Source organism: Lemur catta, chromosome 3 (genome assembly GCF_020740605.2).
Source record: "Lemur catta isolate mLemCat1 chromosome 3, mLemCat1.pri, whole genome shotgun sequence".
In the NCBI taxonomy this organism is placed as follows: domain Eukaryota; kingdom Metazoa; phylum Chordata; class Mammalia; order Primates; family Lemuridae; genus Lemur; species Lemur catta.
The window spans coordinates 25,186,893-25,214,324 of NC_059130.1; the positions used below are offsets into that span (position 1 = coordinate 25,186,893).

Sequence of the window (27,432 nt, forward strand, 5' to 3'; positions counted from 1 at the left end):
CTAGATATGCACAGGAGAGCCTGGTTTCTGTGTCCCTCCTCAGCTGGACATCAGCCCAAACTCGTGGGGCACAGCCTAGTGTTAAATTCTCAAAATGGTGCCTTTGGCCTGCAAGCAGGGAGGACATAGCTCCTCCCAGGCAAGCAGCATGGGCAGGAAGCTGAGGGGAGCGCAGTCTGCTTGTGTTTTGGTCTCACAGCAACCTGTAGCAGGGTGGTGGGTATTGTCCTAAGAATGCCTAGCATCACCTGGTTTCCCATTCCCTTTCTGGCTGGGCAGCAGCTACAACTGTGTCAGCCTAACCTTGGCCTGAAGACAGGGTACAGCCTAGCCTTAAACTCTGAAAATGGCTCTGGCTGTGGGCCTGCCACCAGAGAGGGCAAGCAGCATGGGCAAGAAGCTATAGGGAGGTCAGTCTCACAGCAGGCAGTTGCAGAGCAGTGGGTATTGTGCTAGGTATGCCTAGGAGAACCTGGTTTCCCTGACCCTGCTGGGTCAGGTGGTGGCTGGGACTACAGGCATGTACCACCACGCCTGACTAATTTTTCTACTTTTTGTAGAGATAGGGTCTTGCTATATTGTTCAGGCTAGTTTTGAACTCCTAGCCTCAAGTCATTCTCCTGCCTTGGCCTCCCAAAGTGCTAGGATTACAGGTGTGAGCACCATGCCTGGCCCAGTTTAGGATATATTAATGACATCATCCCACACATTTTTCATGTCATAGGCATGAATTTATAGAATTTAAAGTTCCTGCTGCCTGTTCAGAACCTATCTACTAATATAGAGCAGTTGTCAGGAAGAGCCATCTGAATTAGATAAAAATATGAGTAGTGGAATATTATTAAAGAAATGCAGTTTGGTTATTTTATTCAGGTTGGCTTAATTGTTTACCAAAAAAAAAAGATCCTAATCTTTCAAATTATTGATGATTAGACAAATAATTTAGACTAGTATATTAAATTGTTGATCATTAAAGTAATTCTTTCAAAGTGCTTGAAAATAGATTGTGTTTTAAACATTTGTCTACTTAACAACAATTAATTTAAAAATGTTCATTGAAGGCCGGGTGCGGTGGCTCACGCCTGTAATCCTAGCACTCTGGGAGGCCGAGGCGGGCGGATCGCTCGAGGTCAGGAGTTCGCGACCAGCCTGAGCAAGAGTGAGACCCCGTCTCTACTAAAAATAGAAATAAATTATCTGGCCAACTAAAAATATATATACAAAAAATTAGCCAGGCATGGTGGCGCATGTCTGTCATCCCAGCTACTCGGGAGGCTGAGGCAGAAGGATCGCTTGAGCCCAGGAGTTTGAGGTTGCTGTGAGCTAGGCTGGCGCCACGGCACTCACTCTAGCCAGGGCAACAGACTGAGACTCTGTCTCAAAAAAAAAAAAAAAAATGTTCATTGAACTCTTTTATGTGCAAAGATACAATCTGAACCCTCAGGACATTTGTAACCTAATATTTTCTTCCATCAAAGTTGTCACAGCCCGTCACCAGCATATCACAATTAACATTCTCATGATAGATTATAATAGTTACCTAAGAATAAGAATGGTATGTGGCAATGATAGAAATTTGAAATGACAGATTTATTAAGCACTTTTGGGCCATCACATTACAAAAGGCTATTAGGGGACTTAAAAAGACAAAGAGTATAAAATAAAACAATGACAAACACAGACTGTCTTAGGTTGAATAATTCTCATAGTTATATCTATAGTGTATTATTAATTTGCTTAGCAAACTTTTTCCCCAATGTCTGCCAAGTTAAAAAGTGAAGAGTCAAACTATATCTTTTAATTAGTACAGTAAATATACATAGATCATGTCACACTGATTTCCTTTGGATACAGCAGGTAAAAGTTAAGAGTTAAGTTAAGAGAAATGGTTTCATCTTTCTTGTTATAAAATGAAGAGATTCACTAGATTTCTGGATAAGACGGAAAACTGGCAATCCCACAATGGTTTCCACTATTTCTTGCCATCCGTATATATCCTTGTTCACCAAAGTTGAGGCCCCAGCTTTAAAAAAAGAAATAACACAAAATTACAAATGAATACAATCAAATCATGTTATCAGTTTTTATCTTTTTGCTTTTCTTCTGTAAGTGATCATATATGAAAAGCTGTAAAACAAGATTAGAATGAAATAATATAATAATTTCTCCAGGAATTTTGGGCAATTTGTAAAGGATAGTTTAAAAGGCTTTAGTGCTATATTGATGAATAGACTTAATACCTAAGGAAAGCAACATAAGATCCATCCCAGTTAATCCTGCTACTTTATAAATATACTTCCTGTAAGGAAAGAGTTTTGTTATCCTTCATAAGGCTTTATCTCTAATTTTTTTGTATAATAGTATCATGGGTGATGATTTTCTATCAAACTTAAATTCCTCTGGAGACTCAATTAAGAAATATTTTGAGGGACTACTATTAAAAAGGGATAAGGCAGGGAATTCTAAAGTAAACAATAAAAAGTGCAGCTCTGAAAGAGCTTTCTGATCTAGAAAAGGAGCTGAGATTTTCTCATAAATAAAGCTGTCAAAAAATGGAATATGCTACCTTGTAAGGAGGTGAGCTCTTTGGCACTGAGCGTGTTTAAGCTCTGGCTTATTGCATAGCTTGTTTGAGATGTTGCAGAGGGAATTCACGTGTCAGGTAAGGGTTAGAGGAGCTCCATGGTTCTCTCACTTTTTGATTTCATAGACTTAAGAGGATTTCAAAAATATTTTACAGATTGATGTACAGTTCCCATTTTTAAATTAGCATGTATGTAAATTAGCATTTTAAAAACCCATACCATTTACTATCACCACCATGTTGCAAAAGAAAGGATTTTTTTCTTTTTCTTTTTCAGACAGGACTTCTCTCTGTTGCTCAGGCTGGAGTGCAGCAGGGCGCTCATAGCCCGCTGCAGCCTTGAACTCCTGGGCTCAATGGATCCTCCTGCCTCAGCTACCCGAGTAGCTAGGACTACAGGCACACACCACCAGTCCCAGCTATTTTTTTTTTTTTAATTTTTTTGTAGAGACAGGGTCTTGTTTTGTTGCCAAGGCTGGTCTTGAACTCCTGGTCTCAAGCGATCCTCCTGTCTTGGCCTCCCAAAATTCTGGGATTACAGGCATGAACTACTATGCCCAGTAGCAGGTTTATTTAAATAATCCTATGCCCAATAACTCTGGGGCCTTGATTACTCATTGATCTCTATAAAACCTCCCCCACCCCTTTTTTTCCAAAGGCAACCTTGGTTAATCTTGTGGGAAGACTCTTAGATTGAGGTGGCCTTCTAGCCAACTATGTATCTTTGTCAGGCTTCTAAACTTTTCTAGGTTGATAGCAATTTTATCTTTAGTTGAGCTAGGTTTCTAAATTTATGGATCTATCCATAATTGGCAGCACAGACTATCCAAATACTTCAGGATCTTATCCAATTAGTATAACCTCAAGATCTCTGTTAATATTTATGGAGATGTCCCTGAATAATATGTAGTTCATTGTTCTTCATTGATTTCTGGATTAAGCCAAACCATCAGAGAGTTATACAATCCAGTATTTTGCATTTTGGCCACCATAAAATGATTTTTACTCAGTTATGCTTTGGCATTAAATTATCATTAGTCTATATTGTTAGACATTATGAAAATATTCTGTAAAACTTATTACTATATTTAGTGTTGAAATGTTATTGAGAGCATGGTTTTCTACATCACATAGTGCTCTTTTCATAGAGATACAAAGGAATAATAAAAATAATAACAATAATTACTATGATTTATCAGACACTTACTATGTGCCAGGCACTACGTGCTGAGTATTTTACATGCATTTTCTTCTTTAATCCTTATAACATTCTTGAGGCTACTATTCCCATTTTACAGATAAGGAAACTAAAAGTTAAGGAAGTTAAATAACTTCAAAAGTTTATACAGATAATAAAGAAACCTAGGATTCTAACCAAGATCTGCCTGGTTTCAAAGTTAACGTTTTTACTCGTTATGCTATATTGTATTTTATAAAGACCCTGACCCATGTAAAGAAAGGGGAGAAAAATTCAGGGAAATAGGTCAATGTTTAGAAGATTAAGTATAAACAAAAGAAAGATATAAAAAGAGATCAAATAGAGAAAAACTCCACATTCTTTTACTTGTGGTTAACTTGGTAGCATTGGGAGTGACACATAATTCAACCTTTTATGAGATCAATAAGAACAAATTTGAAAATCTAAGAAGATTTTTTTTTTTTTAGTATACCCTTTGTGGAGCCTGTAATTCTTGTGCACATTCAGTCTCTCCTTGTTAGGACTTAGTGCCAGCAATAGCTGTGATGTTTCATCATTTGGTCCCTGTGTAGCTTGCATCTTTCTCTAACAGGCACTGTATAATATAACCTTTAGAAAAGTACATGCAGTTCCCTTAACTTATTTACTTTTTCTCAGCTCTCTGCTTTTGCATATTTAGCTTTCTCTACTCTGATTGCTCTTTTTCACCTGGTTAGGTCCTTTTTCCTTCAAGATTTAGCTAAATAACTTAGCTCAAAGGCTTTTCCTGACTATCTAGGCTAGGCAAAGTACTATTCTATGCTTCCACAGCAATTTATGCTCCCTCTATTTTAGCATTTGTCACATTTTATTGCAATGGTATGTACATGCACCTACCTGTTTCCAGGATTCTGTTAGACTGTAAGTATCTTGAGGGATGAGAAAAAAGCTGTATTTTTCATTGCCAAATCCCTAGTTCCTAGCTTGTCACGTTAGGTTATATGTTTGTTGAATTAATATATGAATGAAGATGCAAAAATGAACACGAGACTACCCTACCTTTAGGAAGTTTACATTCTAGTGAATGGAGCATGATTTATAGAAATGGCTGTAACACAAAGCATATATGATAAATACTATAACAAAATTTATAAAGCATTGGTTAAAGCTTAGAAATTAGAGAAAAAATTCTAAGTGCATGGGGTATGAAGGAGATAGCATTTGAGGTAGGTCTTGAAGAATGAATAGAATTTTTAATGACCTTTTTCATTTTAAAAGTAATAACTTTCTTTTTAAAGATAATTTTGAAAATATATAAAGATAGACAAATACAACTATTAGTAACAATTATTAACATTTGGTATAGTTCCTTCTGGTCCTTTATTATAATGTATATCAGAGAAGTTAGACATACTATTTTTAACTTAATATTTATATTATATATAATTTTTTTTTTCACAGAGATGGGGTCTCGTTCTTGCTCAAGCTGGTCTTGAACTCCTGAGCTCAAGCAATCCTCCTGCCTCAGCCTCCCATAGTGCTAGGATTACAGGCATGAGCCACCATGCCCAGCCCTAAATTTTTTATTTATATGTATCTTTTTTCTTTTAAATATATATTCCAAGTATTATATTAGGTTATTAGTAGTAGTCTGAATAATTCTAATGCATGGAGTTGGTTATGTCATAGTTTATTTAATTGTATCTCAATTGTTAGGCATTTTTGGCTCTTTACTAGTTTTTACTATTAAAGAACAATGCTATAGTTTACATAAACTGAGTATGACGGTTTTCCCATATTTAGGAATATTTTATTCATACAGACTTGAAGAAATGGAAATAATGGGACAAAGAATGAACATTTTCTATATTGTTAAATTGCTCTCAAGATGGATTGTAACAATTTCCTTTCTCATCAGACTGTACAAGAGTGACCGTTTCACCAAGACAGGTGGGACTTCTGTAGGCAGCAATAGGTTTCAAGGACATTTCAGAAAGATAAAATGGCACATGTTAGGAAATAGAGGTAGGTAAGTATCTATAAACTTACTGAGGCCAGAATATGAGTGTGGGAGTATGTGAATATAGTGGAAGAAATGCCTAGAAAGCTATGTTGAAAGCTAGATAATGGGGATCTTGGAATGCTTGGCCAGGAGTTTAGACTTTATTTTGATGACAATGTTGAACCATTTAGAATTTTTGAGCACGGATTGACAAGATCTATATTTTAAAAGATACCTCTATAGCTGGGTAGAACAGAATCTGAATTAGAGTGGGGCCATTGGGAATGGAAAAGATAAAATATACTTTATATTTTATAATATGATTCAGAGGCTGAATGGACAGGGCTGTGAGGGTTAAGAGAAGGGGGAGCCCAAGATGATGCCAAAGCTTTAATAATACGAAGATAGGGCCAGATGCAGTGGCTCACACCTGTAACCCCAACACTTTAGGAGGCCAAAGCAGGAGGATTGTTTGAGGCCAGGAATTTAAGACCAGCCTCGAAAACAGAGAGAGAATTAGCCAGACATGGTGGTGCATGACTGTTGTCTTAGCTACTCAGGAGGCTGAGGCGGGAGGATGGCTTGAGCCCAGGAGTGCGAGGTTGCAGTGACCTGTGAACGTACCACTGCACTCCAGCTGGGCTAAAAAGCAAGACCCTGTCTCTAAAAAAAAATAACAAACTAAAAAAAAATAATGTGAAGATGGGAATGTATAACCCAAAATAGGGAGTGGTTTTCCCATGAGCTTATTCTAAAATCCTTTTCAGGGATGGAGGATGAAGGGAGAGTTGCAATGGAGGAAGAGAAGAAATTTTTAGACTTGTCGAGAGTGAGAATATGTATTGTTGTGAGTGGTAGTAGGGGGAGTAGATGGGGAAGTTTGATTTTTCAAGCAGAGTTGCCAAGGTGGAAGTTGGACAGGAAAGTCTGTCACTTAGTAGAGGGGTCATTTTTAGTGATTGTGAACTGGGAATCATCAACATAACAGCAATAGTTGAAACTCAAGGAACAGATGAATTTGCTTTGGTATAGTGAACTCATGTAAGAAGCAGGTGGAAAAAAATAATCTAAGATATGAGGTTAAAGCTGATGTAGGGAAATGAATCAAGATAGTGCTGTCATAGATGTCATAGAAGTAAATGCAGTACAGAGATCATAAAGCAGGGAAATATTTTGCATTTCTGGCCATTGTATATGCTTTTTGGGCCACTGAACAACTTTCCAACCTCCAAAACACTTTCCTCCTCCAACACATAAGCAATTCCACTCATCTGAAAACTTAATGCAAATAATGTCTTCTCTGTGGAGCTTTAGGCAGTTAAGCTTCTCTTCCTCTATAGTCCCATAGCCATTGAGGCGTGTATTATTATACCACAATATGTCATGTTGCTTTGTATTGTTTAAAAATATATCTAATTCCATGTTAAATTGTGAGCATCTTCAGGACAGGATAGTTTCTTACTATTTTTTGTATCTCCAGGGCCTAGATAATGCCAGTGACATTGTGGATACGTAGTAAATGCTTGTTGAACGCATGAGTACAGAAAACAAGTTTTGAATTTCAACACTAAAAGATATAGATGATCTTCAAGAAGAGCAGCTTCAACAGAGAAGGGACCTGAGAACACCACTGTAGGAAGCCCCTTAGGGAGTCAGTAAAATATGAGGGAAAGTATTGCTTCATTCAAAAAAGGTATCATTGGTCTGTAGCCAAGACGATCAGTGCTGTGAATAGGTTATCAGTGAACCAAGACATCAGTCCCCTCAGCTATTTCCAATGTTCTATACAAACATTATCATCTTCTGTGTGTGCCACAACATGGAAAAGGTAGGAAAGCACATTTTTTGTTTGTGATTTGTAGACTATGAACTTCCAGTAAAGATTTGAAGGGTATTATGGGTTGAATTTTGTCCCCCCCAAATTCATGTTGGAATTCAAACCCCCAGTGCCTCAGAATGTGACCTTATTTGGAAATAGGGTTATTATAGATGTAATTAGTTGAATTAAGATGAGGTCAGTAGTGTGGGCACTAATCTGATATGACTGATACCTTATAAAAAGGGAAAATTGTACACAGAGACAGACACACACACAGGGAGAATGCCATGTGAAAGATGGATGCAGAGATCAGGGTGATGCTTCTACAGGCCAAGGAAAACCCAAGATTGCCAGCAAAACTTCAGAAGCTAGGGGAGAGGCATCAAATATTTTTCTTCAAATTTTTTAAAAAACTTAATTGGCAAATATTGTATATATTCAAGATGTACAATGTGATGATTTGATATATATGCACATTATGTAATAATCATCACCATTAAACCAATTAATACATTTATCATGACTCATGCTGTACATTAGATCTCTAGAACTTCTTCATCTTAGAAGAGAAAGTTTGTACTCTTTGGTCAATATCTCCCTGTGACTGCCCCCATCCCCTAGCCTCTGGCAACCACCATTCTACTCTGTTTCTATGAGTCTAACTTTTTTAGATTTTACATATAAGTGAGATCATTTAGTATTTTTCTTTCTGTGTCTACAAACATTTTCTTCCTCAGAGCCCTCAGAAGGAACTAACCCTGCTGACACCTTGATCTCAGACTTGTAGCCTCTGAAACTGAGAGATACAAATTCCTGTTGTTTAAGCCACTCAGTTTGTGGTACTTTGTTATGGCAACCCTAGGAAACTAAAATAAAGGGAAACTTCTGGCCGGGCGCAGTGGCTCACGCCTGTAATCCTAGCACTCTGGGAGGCCGAGGCAGGAGTATCGCTCAAGGTCAGGAGTTCGAGACCAGCCTGAGCAAGAGCGAGACCCCCGTCTCTACCAAAAATAGAAAGAAATGATTTGGACAACTAAAAATATATATAGAAAAAAATTAGCCCGGCATGGTGGCACATGCCTGTAGTCCCAGCTACCGGGGAGGCTGAGGTAGGAGGATTGCTTGAGCCCAGGAGTCTGAGGTTGCCGTGAGCTAGGCTGATGCCATGGCACTCTAGCCAGGGCAACAAAGTGAGACTCTGTCTCAAAAAAAAAAAAAAAAAGAGAAACTTCAAGTGTGCTTAAAACTCAACTCTTCATATTTCCTCTCTTTTTCCCCTCTAGAAGTTATATTGCTTTTGTCTGTGAATTATACAGATATCAGTTCAAGGCATATATCAAGGGGCCATTAGGTGCTACATGGGCAGTGCTGAGGACAGAAAGACAAGACATAATCTCTGTGACAGACGGGCAAACATATAATTTAAATATAATGCATGAAATGCTATGATCCAGTATGCACAGGACATTTTGGCAGCACAGGAAAAAAAAGACATTTTGCTCAGCCCAAGGATTTAGGAAAGACTTTGTGGGACAGATAACGACTGAGCTGCTTTTGAAGGAAAAGGAGGAAAAAACCAAATGAGGAGAAAAGATGTTCTAGGCAGAGGGAACACATAGTCAAGATACAAAGATATTAAAGATAAGGTAGTTTGTATGGGAACTTTAACTGTTTATACTTCAATATAACTAGAGTGAAAAGTATGAGACAGCAAATGCCAGGAGTTGAGGCTGGCAAGGCAGGTAAGGACTATGGCACGGAGGACTTGTCTTCTCTATTAGGGAACTTGAATTTTACACTGAATGGTACTAAGTAGAAGAGTTATAAGCCCAGACTCATTCATATTTTAGGTAAATCAGTTTGGCAGCAGTATGAAAGATGGATTAGAGAGTAAAGGGGGAAAAAAGAGAGTGGTAAGGAGACAAGTTAGAAGGCTACAGCAATAGTCCAGGCAAGAGGTGAACTAGAGCAGTAATAGAAGAAATGAAGAGGGACAGAATAAACAACATAATGAGGTAAAATTAGTTTCACTAGTTTGTTGCTTGATCGGACCTAGAAGGGTCTAGGATGAATCCATAGTATACTATTGGGTGACTCTGTGTGTGAGATGTTGCCATGTACTGACATGGAAAATTCTGAAGGAGAAGCAGTATGGTAGAGAGGGTACTAAATTCCCCAAGGAATACTGAGTTTGGAGAGACTTAAGATATGTAAGTGGATATGTCCAGATAAGTCTGAAGTTCTGGGCAGGTGTCAGAGCTAGAGCTAGAGATTCAAAAGCCATCAGCATATAAGTTATAGTTAAAGTTCTAAGAGTGGGATGATGGGACCCAAGAAAAAGCAGAATAAGAAGAGTAATGGGCAGAGGACAGAGCTCTGGGGAAAATACCAACATTTGGGGCAGCAGAGTAATAGGTGTTCATAAGGGAGGCTGAGAAGAAATGATCAGAGAAGTGTTGTAGAAGATAAGTCATGAAAACAAAGTGATGAAGGCAGAATAGTAAGTGAGGAAATTGGGGTAGGGAATAATTTAGGTCATTTTGTAAGAAGCTATAAAGCTTATCATTGTCAATATCATGATCATCATGATATAAATCACAAGAGAGTCTTTGTTGAGGCTCCCTCAGGTTCCTAATTTTAATTAAATATACATTAAAGTGCAAATATATTACCTGTTCTTCACAAGCCAGTAGTCTTTCCCATTAAGGTTTCCATAGCCAACCACTAGTACTCCATGATTCACAGTCTGAGTACAGGCTGGGTCATAGTAGACACCTGAGAAGAAAATATGAGTCAGGGAAAAGGGTGAATTCTATATGATAATAAAAGACATCTGAAATGTTACTTTTTATTAGACTGTTCTGGATACATATCAAGGTTAATTAAAATGTTAGGAACATGTACTGTCATGTTAAATGATTTAGAGCTCATAATTCTTTGCCATCAATGCTATATCTGTCAGTTTTCTTGCCAAATTTGGCATCAATCCAATCACAGTTCCCTCAGAAACCTTTGATAAACCACCACTTTTTCTAGTTATTTTTTAACTTCTATGCAGTTACTGTATTTCTTTGTGTATACAGGCATACCATGTTCTATTGCACTTTGCTTTATTGCATTTCACAGATATTGCATTTCTTACAAATTGAAAGTTTGTGGCAACCTTGCATCTTTCAAGTTAATCGGCACCATTTTTCCAATAGCATGTGCTCACTTCGTGTTTCTGTGTCACACTTTGGTAATTCTTGTAGTATTTCAAACTTTTTCATGATTATTGTATCTGTTATGGTGACCTGTGATCAGTGATCTTTGAGGTTACCATTGCAATTTGGGGGAGGGGGCAACATGAATCCCACCCATACAGGATGGTGAACTTAATCCATAAGTGTTATATGTGTTCTGACTGCTCCACCATTCCCCCACTGGCCATTCCCCCATCTTTCTCCCTCTCCTTGAGCCTCCCAGTTCCCTAAGACATAACAATATTAAAATTAGGCCAATTAATAACCCTACAATGGCCTCTAAGTGTTCAAGTTAGAGTGAGAATCACATCTCTCTTTCTCTTTAATTTTTTTTTTTTTTTTGAGACTGCATCTTGCTGTGTCTCCCAGGCTAGAGTGCAGTGGCGTAATCATAGTTGCAGTGAGCTATGATGCTTAATCCTCTCAAGTAGCTGGGACTACAAGCACGTGCCACTATGCCCAGCTTATTTTTCTACTTTTTGTAGAGATGGGGTCTCCCTCTTGCTCAGTTTTGTCTTAGATTCCTGGTCCCAAGCGATCCTTCCACCTCAGCCTCTCCAAGTGATAGGATTACAGACGTGAGCCACCGTGCCCAGCCTCTCTCACTCTAACTCAGAAGCTAGAAGATTAGGCTTATTGAGGAAGGTATGTTGACTACTGGGATAGGCTGAAAGCTAGGCCTCTTGTGCCAAACAGTTAGCCAAGTTGTGAATGCAAAGGAAAAGTTCTTGGAGGAAATTAAAAATGCTACACCAGTGAACACATGAATGATAAGAAAACAAAAACAGCCTGATTGCTGATATGGAGAAAATGTTAGTGGTCTGGATACATCAAACCAGCTATAACATGCCCTCAGGCCAAAGCCTAATCCAGAAACCCTAACCCTCTTCAATTTTATGAAGGCTGAGAAGTGAGGAACCTGGAGAAGAACGTTTGAAACTAGCAGAGGTTTGGGAGGAATGACTTCAATTTTGAAAATTCTATGGGTGAAAGGAAGAGTCAATTGATGTAGTAAATGTCATTGTTGTCTTATTTTAAGAAATTAACCACTGCCACTCCAACCTTCCGCAACCAGCACCCTGATCAGTCAGTAGCCATCAACACTGAGATAAGGCCCTCCCAAAAGAAAGCTCAGATCGTTAGTGTTTTTTAGCAGTGACATATTTTTAGATATGTTTTTTTAGACTTAATGCTATTGCACACTTAATAGACTACATTATAATGTAAACATAACTTTTACATGCACTGGGAGACCAGACTATTTGTGTGATTCACTTTATTGTGATATTTGCTTTATTGAGGTGGTCTGGAATGGAACCTGCAATACCTCTGAGGTATGCTTGTATTCCTAATTGTTTTCACACATTTTCATCCTTTAGTAGATTAAGTGCTCTTTAATGAGGTTTAAAAATATATTACAGCCTTCTATTTTGTCTGACACAATGTTCTCTACTCTTAGTGGGTGCTTAGGAAATATTCAGTTTTGTATAACTGACTATAATATTTTTAAGCCTCAGCTTAAAAAAATAGTTAGGTGTCCTCCTTATATACCGCTGTGCTACACTTACACTACGCAGTCTCTCTGGTAGTTAAAAGTGCAAGTTCTGGAGTTAAGCTGCATAGTTTTTAATACCAGCCCAACCACTTTCAGATTGTGTGATCTTAGGTGAGTTAACCCCTTTAAGACTCAGTTTTTTTCACCCATAAATTAGGGTTATTGTAAAGATTAAATGAGCTAATACACACAAAGAATTTAGCATAGTAGCCGGCATATAAGGTTGATAAGCTTTGGTAAGTATTACTTTACTGACTAGAACTAGGTATAAAATACTTATATGAAATGTAGGATTCTGTTTAACCCATCTAAACTTTCAGAAGTGGAGTGATGGGGCAGGACATTTTTTCTTTTAGTGCAAGGGCAGCATATATAACAAGAGCATAACATATCTGAATTTTTACCACTTCTGTAGAGGAAGAAAGAAGGATGACTTGCATCTATACCAACAGACACAGGTCCTTTATTGGCCACAGCCTCTTTCAGGGCCTCTTCACTGCCATAGGGAAGTTCAGTGTACTTTGAACATGTGGCAGCACGATTTTTTGAGTCATATTGGCACTTCTCATCCTGCAAAAAAAAAAAAAGTATAAATCAGATTAAAAAGTATACTTCACTTTCCTTTATAAATCACCACTATCCTAAGTCTAGCTTTAAAATCTTTTTGATCACATAAAGCCTGCAAGATGATCTGCCGTTAAAATGATGGCTTACAAATACCATATAAAATAGGAAACATTCATATTAATACTTCAAGTGATGGCTAGGCACAGTGGCTCACGCCTGTAATCCTAGCACTCTGGGAGGCCGAGGTGGGTGGATTGTTTGAGCTCAGGAGTTCGAGACCAGCCTGAGCAAGAGCGAGACCCCCATCTCTACTAAAAAAATAGAAAGGAATTAGCTGGACAACTAAAAATATATAGAAAAAATTAGCCAGGTATGGTGGCACATGCCTGTAGTCCCAGCTACTCAGGAGGCTGAGGCAGGAGGATTGCCTGAGCCCAGGAGTTTGAGGTTGCTGTGAGCTAGGCTGATACCATGGCACTGTAGCCCTGGCAACAGAGTGAGATTCTGTCTCAAAAAAAAAATAAATTAAATTAAATATTTCAAGTGGGAAAAGAGAGGTTACAAATTCATGTTTGTTGTATGTACAGCTATGTTTTTTAGATGCTTAATAGGAAAAGAACTTGCAAGAAATAAACCAAAATAATAGTGGTTAAGGTAGGAGGTTTTTGAATGATATTTTTATCTTTTCTAAATTTTCCATAATATGGGCATAATACTTATTTAACAAAACGTGTAATCAACTTGCAAAGAGGAGGAAAACATTATTTAGCTTATTAGTAGGTGGAAGAATGATGTGGTTGATGATCAGAGAATAAGGTTGATCATGGGAGGCTGCAGGAGAAAAAAGTTTAAATATCAGGCAAATATACAGAAAGAATTTTGAGGATAGTTTGCTTAAAGCCTGTTTTTAAGCATGAATGCTACTTGCTTATTTAAAAACATTGCACTACTGATACATTACGAGACTACTGCATAAGAAAGAGACCTCTTGAGAATTTAGGAATTCCTGATTGGGATTCTCTCACACATACAACACTGACTGTCAAGTAATTGCCCTGGTGTCCAGTCCAGTGCAGCCAGTCAATGTATAGCATGAAGTCATAGGACAGCACAAAAAGTTTGCTTGAGACACACCATTGCTTTGTAGGGATAGGAAGCTTCTGAGTCGATGCCTTTGTTATCAATGATGTATTGGAAAGCCTCTGTCATGAAGCCACCATGGCAGCCTTTATTCCCGTATTTTTCAGTTGAGCAATCCACCAGGTTCTGTGCACTGAGAGATACCAACTTTCCTGTTGTCAGCTTCAGCTGTGCTTCCAGGGCCCCTACAGCACTGAAAGCCCAGCAAGCACCACAAGAACCCTAAAACAGACGGAAGGTCACAAAGGCAATCATAGAAAATAAGTAGAGATGACTTCCATAACACAAACTGGACAACTCCCAACTATGTCAGGCCTGTCACTAGTTCCAGGAAGAGCTCCCCCATTACAATTTCCTTCACTCTTAGACAATGGCAATGAAGACTAAATACTTGATTGTTCTCTAGGCAAGGTCTAACCTTGATGGAGATTTGCAAATGACAAAACTCAGAGCATAATGACCGTCTTCAAATATGTTAACAAATAGTACTCACTGAGCATATACCAAATCCCACCGATTTTCACCTAGAAGTAAGGGAGATAGATGCCTACAAAAAGGGATTTTGAGAGGAGCTAGGATGATTTCTTTGACCTAAAATGCACTTCCTCCTGCCAAATGATGCCTGAAACATAAGAGCTTTAATCCTAGGTTAGCATTTTTCAAACATTGTTATCCTCAGAATTTTCTGATCAAAAGATATTTTACAAGAAGGCATAAACAGCAAAACACAAAGCTACTTTTAGTTTTAAAAAATGCAGTGTCTAGACCCATAATAAGTGTTTTTTCTCTTGCTCCCTCTCCCTCTCTCCTCCCAACCTTCCACCCTCTCTCTACCCAAAGGAAGCAAATTGGAATTGCCTTTGGTTAAAGCAAAATTGCTCATTAAAATGTGAGCACCCAGGAAAGGAGCTCATTAAATTACTCAGTTAACACCTAAAGATGTAGTTTATTGGGTCTTCCCAAGGTTTTATTTTAGAGAAGCTTGGGTAAGACACCCAAAATTAGTTGAAAGAAAAATATGTAGGTGGAAAAGAATAAAAGATTAGCAGTACCATTCACCTTTTTTTCTTTTTTTTAACTCTTTTACTGGACTTTTCTTCCTGAGCATATCATTCACTTCTTAATAAATGTTGACTTTTTTCATTGGTCACAAGCTGGGTCATCTGCTCAGAATGCTCTGATTCTTCTCCCTTACCCTGACTGCGAAGGTGAAACATGTGTTTTAACCTTAGTTATCTCTAACTAATTTAGTACTTTTGTAGTTGTTTTTACAAGGCACATATTTCATTGTTTCTTCTTTTTTTTAATTTTTTAAATTTTCCTGAGACACCTGAAGGGCACGTATTTCATATTCTAACAATGCAAGCCTAGCCATGAATTAACTTGAGTGGTACTATTTATAGGCCACTGTAGCTCTAGTTCTTTCCTCTCCTTCGACTCTAAAATTTATAAGTGAGATGGAGAGAGAAACTCCCTGATCACGGTTCTCTCACAAACGTAACACTGCTTCTCAAGCAACTGGCTTCCTGGATGGTCCGGTGCAGCCAATAGATAATATGAGCATTAAAAGTCTGTCTTAAAGACCTATTTGTTAGTTCACAGTTTTGTGTAAGGTGGCTCTATAACCACTCAGAAAAGCACTGTGGGGAATACAGTTGTCTCTTAGTATCCATAGGGGATTGATTCCAGGACCCTCAAGGATACCAAAATCCACAGATGCTAAGTCTCTTATATAAAGGAGGTAGTATTTGGATATAACCTATGCATATCCTCCCATATACTTTAAATCACCTCTAGATTACTTGCAATGCCTAATACAGTGTAAATTCTATGTAAATAGTTGTTATACTATTTTTTAAAATTAATAATATTTTTAATTTTTTGCAGATATGTTTGATTCATGGTTAATTGAATCTGTGGTTGCAGAACCTACAGATATGGAAGGCCAATTGTATAATAAAGTATAATATGTGATCCTTTCCATTAAGGAGATTACAATTTAGTTGGGAACACAAGAATAACAAAAATAATTAGAAAGTAACATAAGGGACTATAAGGTTCACTGCCAAATTATGTAGCTAGAATAAGCATTTAAAGAAGAGAGCTCTATCTAGGGTGCAGAGGCTTGGGATGATAATACTCACCTGGTATTTTACTTCAGTAACACATCCTTTGTCTCTCCAGTCCAGAGAATCAGGCAATTTCTGATTAGGACTTGACTTATAATAAGTGACATTTCTCTGCCACTGGCTGGGAACTTTCAGGCAACTCATCAAAGACACTACTTCTTCACTGGTCTACAAAGCAAATACACAGTCATGAATTGCTTAATGACGGGGATATGTTCTGAGAAATGCTTTGTTAGGCTATCAGAGTATACTTACACAAACCTAGAAGGAACAGCCTACTACATACCTAGTCTATATGATAGACTATGCTTCTAGGCTACAAACCTGTACAGCATGTTACTATACTGAATACTGTAGGCAATTGTAACACAATGGTAAGTATTCATGTATCTAGACATATCTAAATATAGAAAAGATACAATAACAATATGGTAAAAAAGATAAAAAATGGTACACTTGTGTAGAGCTTGCAGGACTGGAAGTTGCTCTAGGGGAGTCAGTGACTGAATTGTGAGTGAATGGGAAGGCCTAGGACATTACTGCACCCTATTTCATATACACTGTACATTTAGAGTATATTCATAAAACGTTTTTTCTTTCTTTGATAATAAATTAATCTTAGCTCACTATAATTTTTTACTTCATAAAATTTTTAATTTTTTTAACTTTTTGACTCTTGTAATAACACTTCGCTTTAAATACAAATACATTGTATAGCTGTACAAAAATATTTTCTTTCTTTATATCCTTCTATAAGCTTTTTTCTATTTTTAAATATTTTTTACTTTTTAAACTTTATTGTTAAAAATGAAGACACACACACACACATTAGCCTAAGCCTATAGGCCTAGCGTCAGGATCATCAATATCACTATTTCCACCTCCACGTGTTGTCCCACTGGAAGGTCTTCAGGGGCAATAATACACATAGAGCTGTCATCTCCTATGATAAAAATGCCTTTTTTGGAATGCCTCCTGAAGGACCTGCCTGAGGCTATTTTACAGTTAACTTTTTTTTTTTTAAGAGACAGGGTTTCACTCTGTTGCCCAGGCTGGAGTGCAGTGGTGTCATCATAGCTCATTGCAGCCTTGAACTTCCGGGCTCAAGCAATTCTTCTGTCTCAGCCTCCCGAGTAGCTGGCACTAGAGGTCTGTGCCATCACGCTGGGCAAATTTTTTAAATTTTTTGTAGAGACTAGGTCTTAGTATGTTGCACAGGCTGGTCTCGAATTCCAAGTGATCTTCCTGCCTCAGCCTTCCAAAGAGCTGGGATTACAAGCATGAGCCACTGCGCTGGGCCAAATTTTTTTTTCGTAAGTAGAAGGAATACATTCTAAAATAACATTAAAAAGTATAGTATAGTAAATACATAAACCAGTAACATAGTTGTTTATTATCATTATCAAGTATTATGTACTGGACATAAGTTTATGTGCTGGACTTTAGTATGACTGATAGTGCCGTAGGTTTGTCTATACCAGTACCACCGCAAGCGAGTAATGCATTGCACTATATCCTTATGACAGCTACGACATCATTAGGTGACAGAAATTTTTCAGCTCCATTACAATTTTATGGGACCACAGTTGTATATGCAGTCTATCATTGACTGAAATGTCGTTATGGGGCACGTGACTATATATCCCTTTCACTTATAGCCTTCTTTCTAATATCCTAATAACTCTAACTGTACATATATTTTAAAACTGAGAAAAACCAGCAGTAGTTGTGACCAACATAGGTTCTGTTACTATCTGGTGGGGTGAATTATTTGGGTCCCTTTAGTCTTGCACTTTGCATTAGCATCTCAGTTAGGCACCATTACTGGGAAGGAAAAAAAGAAAATAGTAAAATCTAGAAGTTACGAGGAGGCAGATTATTGGTTCAAAGCAAGGCAGAAATTATTCTGTCCAAAAAGTGGACTAAACTGGTTTTCCCTGTCAGAAAGAATTACAAAGGAGATTCCTGCATTTAAGAAGGAATTTGGTCTACCGAGGTTATTCCCTTCTTAACTTTGGTGACAGTGTTAAAGTTTTGTAGGGTAGAACAGAATTTAAAAACTAATGGGGCCAGGCGAGGTGGCTCACGCCTGTAATCCTAGCACTCTGGGAGGCCGAGGTGGGAGGATCGTTTGAGCTCAGGCGTTCGAGACCAGCTTGAGCAAGAGGGAGACCCTGTCTCTACTAAAAATAGAAAGAAATTATATGGACAACTAAAAATATATATATAAAAAATTAGCCGGGCATGGTGGAACATGCCTGTAGTCCCAGCTACTTGGGAGGCTGAGGCAGGAGGATTACTTGAGCCCAGGAGTTTGAGGTTGCTGTGAGATAGGCTGATGCCACGGCACTCTAGCCTGGGCAACAGAGTGACACTCTGTCTCAAAAAAAAAAAAAAAAAAAAACTAATGGGAGATTATTTGTGTTATTAAATACCCACATGCTCCCATTAAGAAAGCAGGTGGATCATATTAAATTGTCAATTAAGTCTTACATAAGTATGACAACTTACTATAAAAGACTGCCAATAATCCTTAGGCAGTGCTTTCTAGAATTTATAAAAAATAAAAGTAATAGTAGTCTATGAATTTAAAATTTCCTCTAAATAAGAGATTTGTTAAAGAAAGTGGTCAAAGTAGAACCAAATAAGGAATCTCTATACAAATTCTTATGTCCTTAAATTCTACTGTTTGCTAACTTTGTACTTATATAGCTATACTCTCTCCTTTATCATTGTTTTGTTGTTTACCTTCAAACTGCTTCGGGGGAGACAGAAATTATGCTTACTCAGACGTGATAGGAGGATTATTTGTAATTTTCCTACCATGTCTCCCAGGTGGTTCATGCCTAGATCATATGAATGCATTCCCATTGAATGTTCCAGATTGTGTAACATCACAAACTTTAGATTCTTTTCCCAGATGAGACGCCGTACTGTTTCCTCAGTCTAAAATATAAGGAAAAAGAACATAGTTATACTACATCCTGTTCAATAACGAAGATAGCATTTCATGAAGCATTCTACTAAATGTGCATCTACTGGAGACCATGCAAATCAATGAATATATCCAGTATAACTGCTAAAATCATATAATAATCTTAATTCTTGCTCTTAATGGCTTTGATAGTGATTAATATTATTTTATGATATACATAATGAATTTCCTTAATAAGCTAAAAAGTTTTCTTAAAACTGATGTTTGTTGAAGTATACCCTTTGTAGATGATAAATTCTCTTCATTTTTATAGATCTTTATAAAATGGCTTTTTTACCTTCACTCTTGAAAAACAGTTTAGCTGATTATAAATTTCAAGCTATTTTTCTTCAGCTATTTGAGATTATTTCTGCATTATCTTTTCTTATCTCTTGCTGCAGAGGAGAGATCTGTTGTAAAACTTAATTATTGTACCTCTGTTTTTAACTCCAGTAGCTTTTGTGATTTTTTTCTTTCTCTTTGATATTTTGCAACTTCATTACATGTGTCTGGGTGTGGGTTTATTTATCTTGTCCGGGATACTTTTGACTGGATGACTCAGGACCTTTTCTCATATCTGGAAAATTCTCAACTAGTATCTCTTTGTATTCTGTTTCTTTGCCATTCCATCTAACTGTCTTCCTCAGAAACTGCTGTCAGAAGTATTTTGCAGCCTCAAACTCTGTCATCTCTCTTACTTGCATTTTCATAGATTTTTCTTTTTATTTCTATGTGCTGCATTCTGAGTGAATGCCTCTGTACTATCTTTCAGATTACTGATTCTGTCCAACTCTTTCCAGTCTGGAAATTCATTGATCTAGATTTATCATTTATTTCACAATTTCTTGTTCATTATTGTGGATGTTATTCCTTTATATGATTTTTTTTTTTTTTTTTTTTGAGACAGAGTCTCACTTTGTTGCCTGGGCTAGAGTGAGTGCCGTGACATCAGCCTAGCTCACAGCAACCTCAAACTCCTGGGCTTAAGTGATCCTACTGCCTCAGCCTCCCGAGTAGCTGGGACTACAGGCATGCGCCACCATGCCCAGTTAATTTTTTCTATATATATTTTTAGTTGGCCAGATAATTTCTTTCTATTTTTAAGTAGAGACGGGGGGTCTCGCTCTTGCTCCGGCTGGTCTCGAACTCATGACCTCAAGCAATCCACCCACCTCGGCCTCCTAGAGTGTTAGGATTACAGGCGTGAGCCACCGCGCCTGGCCTATATGGTTTTTTAAAAGTAATTTTTGGTCCTATTATTTTAATTTTATCAAAAGTGAATTCATATGCTGGCTAATGATTTTCTTGTCCACCAGGAAATTCATTTACATAGAATACAATATATATGGTGCCTCCTAAAATAGCTGAACATCCCCCACACAGGCCAGAGTTTCCAATAAGCTATAGCCCCAGTCAGCAGCCAGGAAAAACTCTGTTCTGCCTTATTTCATGGAGTGGGTGAGCCCATGTCCGGACTCTAGCTCTAGGTACCAGGTAGCAAGTCTGGATGCACACCTCTCCCCTTTGGAGCAAGATTTCACTGTTACCTCATTAATGGACATAATGGCCATGCATGGTGGGCATACTTCAGATCACTAAATTGGAAAAAATGGAGTAAAGAAAACTAAATCTAAGTACAGGAAAAGGAAAAAGAAGTAAACTTTGAGATAAACTATAAAGGTAGGATACTAATCAAAAGTCATGTTCATTTCTCCTGAGGGATTGGAATTAGTAAAAAGAAGGAGTGCATTCATTTAACCAGATAGTTGTGCTAAGTGCACACCTAACATTAGTCAAACTTGAAATTAGGGATCTTGTCCTAAAAGGAAGGGGCTGAGGGTGAAATTCATCACCACTAAAAAAACCATATGATCATTTCAACAGATGCAGAAAAAGCATTTGACAAAATTCAACAACTTTTCATGATAAAAACTCTCAACCGTCCAGGTGCAGTGGCTCATGTCTGTAATTCTAGCACTTTGTGAGGCCAAGGTGGGAAGATTGCTTGAGGCCAGGACTCAAGACCAGCCTGAGGAAGAGAAAGACTCTGTCTACAAAAAATAGAAAAATTAGCCAGGCATGGTGGTGTGCACCTCGTAGTCCCAGCTACTCTGGAGGCTGAGGCAGGAGAACCTCTTGAGCCCAGGAGTTTGAGGTTACAGTGAGCACCCTAGCCCAGGCAACAGAACAAGACACTGTCTCAAAACAAACAAACATAAAAAAAAAAACTTCTCAACAAATTAGGTATAGAAGGAATTCCCCTCAACATAATAAAGGCCATATATGATAAGATCACAGGTGATACCATACTCAATGGTGAAAAATTGATGGTCGTTCCTTTAAGATTGGAAAAAGACAAGGATACTCACTCTTACCACTTCTACTCAATATAATACTCGAAATCCTAGCCAGAGTAATTAGGCAAGAAAGAGAAATAAAAAGCATCCAAATAGGAAAGGAAGAAGTGAAATTGTCTTTGTTTGTTGATTACATGATCCTATAGAAAATCTTAAAGACGTCAACAAATAAATTATTAGAACTGATAGATGAATTTAGTAAAGTTGCAGGATACAAAATCAACATACAAAAACAGTAGTGTTTTTGTACAGTAATTATTGAAAAAAAATTAAGAAAACAATCCCATTTACAATAGTATTTAAAAAATAGGCCAGGCGCGGTGGCTCATGCCTGTAATCCTAGCACTCTAGGAGGCCAAGGCGGGCGGATTGTTTGAGCTCAGGAGTTCAAGACCAGCCTGAGCAAGAGCGAGACCCCGTCTCTACTAAAAATAGAAAGAAATTATATGGACAGCTAAAATATATATATAGAAAAAATTAGCCAGGCATGGTGGCACATGCCTGTAGTCCCAGCTACTCGGGAGGCTGAGGCAGAAGGATCGCTTGAGTCCAGGAGTTTGAGGTTGCTGTGAGCTAGGATGATGCCACGGCACTCACTCTAGCCCAGGCAACAGAGTGAGACTCTGTCTCAAAAAAATAAATAAATAAAAATAAAAAAAATAAAAAATAAAAAATATTTAGGAGTAAATTTAACCAAGGAGGTGAAAGATCTGTATATAAACAATGATAAAACATTGATGAAGGGAATGAAAGACACAAATAAATGGAAAGACATTCCATGTTCATGGATTGGAAGAATTAATATTGTTAAAATGTCCATAGTACCCAAAGCAATCTAGAGATTCAATGCAACGTCTACCAAAGTTCCATTGTCATTCTTCATAGAAATAGAAAAAAAAATCCTAAAATTTATGTGGAACCACAGAAGTCCTCAAATAACCAAAGTAATCTTGAGCAAAAGCAATGAAACTGGAGGCATCATAGTACCTGATTTCAAAATATATTACAAAGCTAATAGTAATTGAAACAGGCATAGTACTAGCATAAAAACCAGACACATTACCAATGGAATAGGAGAAAGAGCCCAGAAAGAAACCCATGCATTATGGTCAACTGATTTTCAACTAAAGTGTCAAGAACACACAATAAGGAAAGAACTCTCTTTAATAAATGATATTGGGGAAATTAGCTATCCACATGTAGAAGAATGAAATTGAAACTTCATGTCACCCCACATACAAAAATCAACTCAAAATGGATTAAAGCTTAAATGTAAGACCTAAAACTATAAAATTATGAGAAGGAAACATAGGGGAAAATATCCACAACATTGGTGTAGGCAATGATTTCTTGGATATGACCCCAAAAGCCCAGGCAACAAAAGCAAAAATAGACAAATGGGACTGCATCAAACTAAAAAGCTAATGCACAACAAAGGAAACAATTAACAGAGTGAAGGGATAACCCATAGATTGGGAAAAAGTATTTGCAAGTCATACATTTGATAAGGGGCTAATATCCCAAATATAGAAGAAACTCAAACTACTGAATAACAAGAAAACAAATAACCCTATTATAAAATGGGCAACGAACCTAAATAGACATTTCTCCAAATAAGACACACACAAATGGCCAATATATATATGAAAAAAAATGCTCAACTTCACTAATCATCAGGGAAATGCAAATTAAAACCACAATAAGATATCACCTCCCATCTGTTAGAATAACTATTATGAAAAGGATGAAAGATAAGTGTTGGTGAGGATATGGAGAAAAGGGAACCCTCTTACACTGTTGGTGGGAATGTTAATTAGTACAGTCATTTTGGAAACAGTATATAGGTTCCTCAAAAAACTAAAAATCAAATTATCATATGATCCAGCAATCTCACTTTGGGGTATATATCCAAAAGAAATGAAATCAGTATGTCAAAGAGATATCTGCAGTCCCATGTTCATTGTAGCATTATTCACAATAGCCAAAATATAGAATCAATTTAAGTGTCCATCAAAACATAAATGAATTAAAAAATGTGGTATATATACATAATGGAATACTATTTAGCCTTAAAAAAGAAGGAAATTATGTCATTTGCAACAACATGGATGAACCTATAGGACATTACGTTAAGTGAAATAAGCCAGGCACAGAAAGACAAATACTGCATGATCTCACTTACATGTGGTATCTAAAAGAAGTCAAACTCATAGAAGTAGAGAATAGAATGGTGGTTACCAGAGGCTGAGGGGAGGGTGGACCAGGAAAGGGGAAATGTTAGTCAAAGGGTACGTTGTCTTGGTTAGACTGGAGGAATAAGTCCTAGTGATCTATTGCACAACATGGTGAGTATAGTTAACAATGTATTGTATATTCAAAATTACTAAAAGAGTAGATTTAATTTTATTTTTAAATTTTGTAGAGACGGGGTCTCATTATGTTGCCCAGGCTGGTCTCAAACTCTTCAACACAAGCAATCCTCCCACCTAGGCCTCCCAAAGTGCTGGGATTATAGGCATGAGCCACCACACCAAGCCTAAAAGAGTAGATTTTAAATGTTCTCACCACAAAGAAAGAATAAGTATGTGAGTGCGGTGTTGGATATGTTATTTAGTCTAGTGTAATCATTCTGCAGTATATACATGTGTCATAACATCACTTTGTATCCTATAAATATATACAATTATTATTTGTTAATTATAAATAAATAAATAAAAAGAAAACTTAGAGTGTCATTTTTATACAAAAATAATACACCAGATACCCAAATATGTGAGGCTAGCTTACAAACATAGAGATATTATAGTTATAGACTTAGCTATTTGAAGCAATAGGGTTAAGGTCTTAAAATCAACCAATGAGTATGCTTGGAAATAAAACCAGAAGGACTGAGTGGGAAATGAAAGTCAGTAAACAGTATCTGGTAGCACTTCAATGTACCAGAGACTGTAATACGGCCCTTTTGTTTGTCAAGCATGTCAAATGTGCTCCTTCCTCAGAGTCTTGCACTCTGTTTCCCATGGCCAGCAACCTTAACTCCATTACTTATTAGACTTGCTCTCCAGCTTCCATCAATTCTCTGTCTGAGCGTTGCCTTCTTGGTGAGGCCTTCCCTGACTATCCTGTCACATCCATAGAATTCTCACCACCACCCCTCAGGGCCTTTCCTACTCTCCAGGCCTTGCTTTATTTTTCTCTGCTGCACTTATTACCATCTAACATACTGCATATATGCTTATTTATTTACTTACTTACTGTCTCTCCCTCTCTGATATAAGCTCCATAATAACAAGAACTTTTTTTTTTTCTGTTTGTTTTTGTTTTTGAGACAGAGTCCCGCTCTGCAGCCCCGCTATAGTGCAGTGGCATCCGTATAGCTCACAGCAACCTCAAACTCCTGGGCTTAAGCGACCCTCCTGCCTCAGCTTCCTGAGTAGCTGGGACTACAGGCGCGCATCACCACGCCCAGCTAAATTTTCCTAGTTTTTTTTTTTTTTTTTTTGTAGAGATGGAGTCTTGCTCTTTTCTTTTTTAAGTTATAAAAGTAAAATTTATCTTATCTTTTAGGACAGAAAGAATGAGACAGAGAAAGGGAGAGAGAGAGAGAGAGAGGGGTAGGGGGGAGGAGAGCAGAGAGATGGCCTGGCATCCCAAAGAAAAGGAAGGGAGATGCCAGCAGTTAGGCCAAGTGGCTGGAGTCTGGCTCTTGCTCAGGCTGGTCTCCAACTCCTGACCTCAAGCCATCCTCCCGCCTTGGCCTCCCAGAGTGCTAGGGACCTTTGTTCTGTTTCCTGCTATGTAGTACTGAGAACAGTATCTGTCAAAAAATGAGTGCATAATATTTATTGAAAACACTGCTTGTAAGAATGTAATTTTGAGAGGTAGAAAACAGGGTATTCATGTAAAAACGTGTTGCTTGAGTGACAATCCCATCTACCTTTTCTTCGTATTGCTTGCCATAGGTTTTCTTCCAGAGATGCCAGTGATGATCCAGGGTAGGATCTTTATGCAGTTGTGCCATTGCAGAGCAGCACACCAAGAGCACCCAAACCAGCCTTTTCATTCTGTTTAAGGAAAGGTAACATAGTAAGTGTAGCTATTAGCTGCATATATTGTGACCATATTTCTTTCTTTCTTTTTTTTTTTTTTTTTTGAGACAGAGTCTCACTTTGTTGCCTGGGCTAGAGTGAGTGCCGTGGCATCAGCCTAGCTCACAGCAACCTCAGACTCTTGGGCTTAAGCGATCCTACTGCCTCAGCCTCCCAAGTAGCTGGGACTACAGGCATGCACCACCATGCCCGGCTAATTTTTTCTATATATATTTTTAGTTGTCCAGATAATTTCTTTCTATTTTTAGTAGAGACGGGGTCTCGCTCAGGCTGGTTTCGAACTCCCAACCTCGAGTGATCCACCCGCCTCGGCCTCCCAGAGTGCTAGGATTACAGGCGTGAGCCACCGCGCCCGGCCGACCATATTTCTTTTTAACAAAAAATAGCAATGCAAAGTCTATCAAAGGGATGACTATTATAAATCAGAATTACACAGGAAACTTCCTGGGGTATATAATCACAGGGAATAACTGCAGATTTATGTCTGAAATACTACTTCCAATACTTAGTAACACTTTAAAAAGTAGTTTTCAAAAATTTTCCAGCATCTGGTAAATCAGACACACCTAGAGGATTAAAAAGCAGGGATTTTCCAGGCTTTGCCAACAAATCTAATCAAGAGAAATCCTCTTTCCAAAAAAAAAAGAAAAAAATTATCCTTAAGAAGAGGACAAACCTCTGAAAAATCAGTTTATCTTCTGAATTTTTGAATACATGAGCTCTTCTTAGCTGGTCTATTTAAATATCTACAACTTTTAGGGATAGTTAAAAGACAACTCCCATTTATTGCTTTCACATCCTTAGGTAATTTTCCTTTTTAAACTTTTTTTCAATGATCAAATATGTATTTCAAATGAAGCAATTAACTACTCTTTAAAACACCACTTCTAGGTTTAATTCAAAGAGACTTTAACACAAATTCAGTGACTAGTTCCCTCAAACTGGATTCTACTTTCTTTTCCATTTCTTTGTAATTCAAAACATTTGTAATGAACCGTATACACCTTCAAATTATATTCCAAAGAAAGCTATGTTTCAGCCTCAACTTAGATGCTCAAGCAAACACTAACTTTAAAAAAAAAAAAAAAATGGAGTCTTTTTAATCAGAAAGAGAAGAGGCAAATTAAGTGACATGATTTTTTAGTTTACTTCCTGAAACCGAAGATTTAAAACCTGGCATGCAGAGCAAGCTAAAAAATGTAAACAGAGCATTTAAAGACCAAAGAGAGAAGGAGAACAAAACAGTACTTACGTGATGGAACCAGCAGGTGCTCCCATGGGAAGAGTGCTTGAATTTGTGAGCTCTCTCCAAAGAGTTCAGAGGCAACAAGGAAACTTCAGTCGAATTGACTTTAAAAAGAAATTGGAACTTGTCACATGAGGTACCCACAATGAGGAAGTGAACTTTCATTTCAGTTTCATTTAAAATCTGACTAGATCAGCTACCTCTAGCCCTCTCCCTATGGCCTTGGGGACAAAATGGGTACAGAAGCCATCAGGAAGACCCCCAGTAGAGGGGATGAGTAGAACAAACCCAGCAAAGTAAGAACAGTGCAAGTTTACGCTTTAATCCTTCATTGTGTTAGTCCACTTTATTAAAAACACCAATTTTTAGGTGGAAAAAAATTTAGTTATAAAGAGATTAGGATTAAGTTCCTGAAATCACATCTCCTGTGATTTTCTAGGAAAACTTGTCTTACTGCTTTCAACACAACTCATCCATGATCTACTGTTGTCTGATTCTCACTCAGCTATTCCTATGTTCATCAATTCAAAA

The 27,432-nt window shown here is 37.6% G+C and overlaps 1 protein-coding gene across 1 annotated transcript; it reads right to left on the reverse strand.

Moving 5' to 3' along the window:
- Positions 1 to 1,571: 1,571 nt before the first annotated feature.
- Positions 1,572 to 27,163, reverse strand: CTSS (cathepsin S). The gene is made up of 8 exons (XM_045544964.1): positions 26,908 to 27,163; positions 25,484 to 25,610; positions 19,039 to 19,161; positions 16,231 to 16,383; positions 14,081 to 14,308; positions 12,784 to 12,949; positions 10,255 to 10,357; positions 1,572 to 2,023 (listed from the first exon to the last, which is right to left on the reverse strand). Exons 1-8 carry the CDS (start codon positions 26,931 to 26,933, stop codon positions 1,924 to 1,926), a joined length of 1,026 nt encoding a protein of 341 aa, XP_045400920.1. The 5' UTR covers positions 26,934 to 27,163; the 3' UTR covers positions 1,572 to 1,923.
- Positions 27,164 to 27,432: the final 269 nt, after the last annotated feature.

Bases quoted from the DNA above. Each gene is read 5' to 3' on its own strand.
- CTSS (XM_045544964.1), bottom strand. From the start codon at position 26,933: ATGGGAGCACCTGCTGGTTCCATCAC. The intron at 19,162-25,483 runs GTAGATGGGATT...CTTATATTTTAG, and splicing joins GCAAGCAATACGAAGAAAAG to ACTGAGGAAACAGTACGGCG. The intron at 10,358-12,783 runs GTAAAAATTCAG...TTTTCTTCTCAG, and splicing joins TTTCTTCCTCTACAGAAGTG to GTGTCTACTATGACCCAGCC.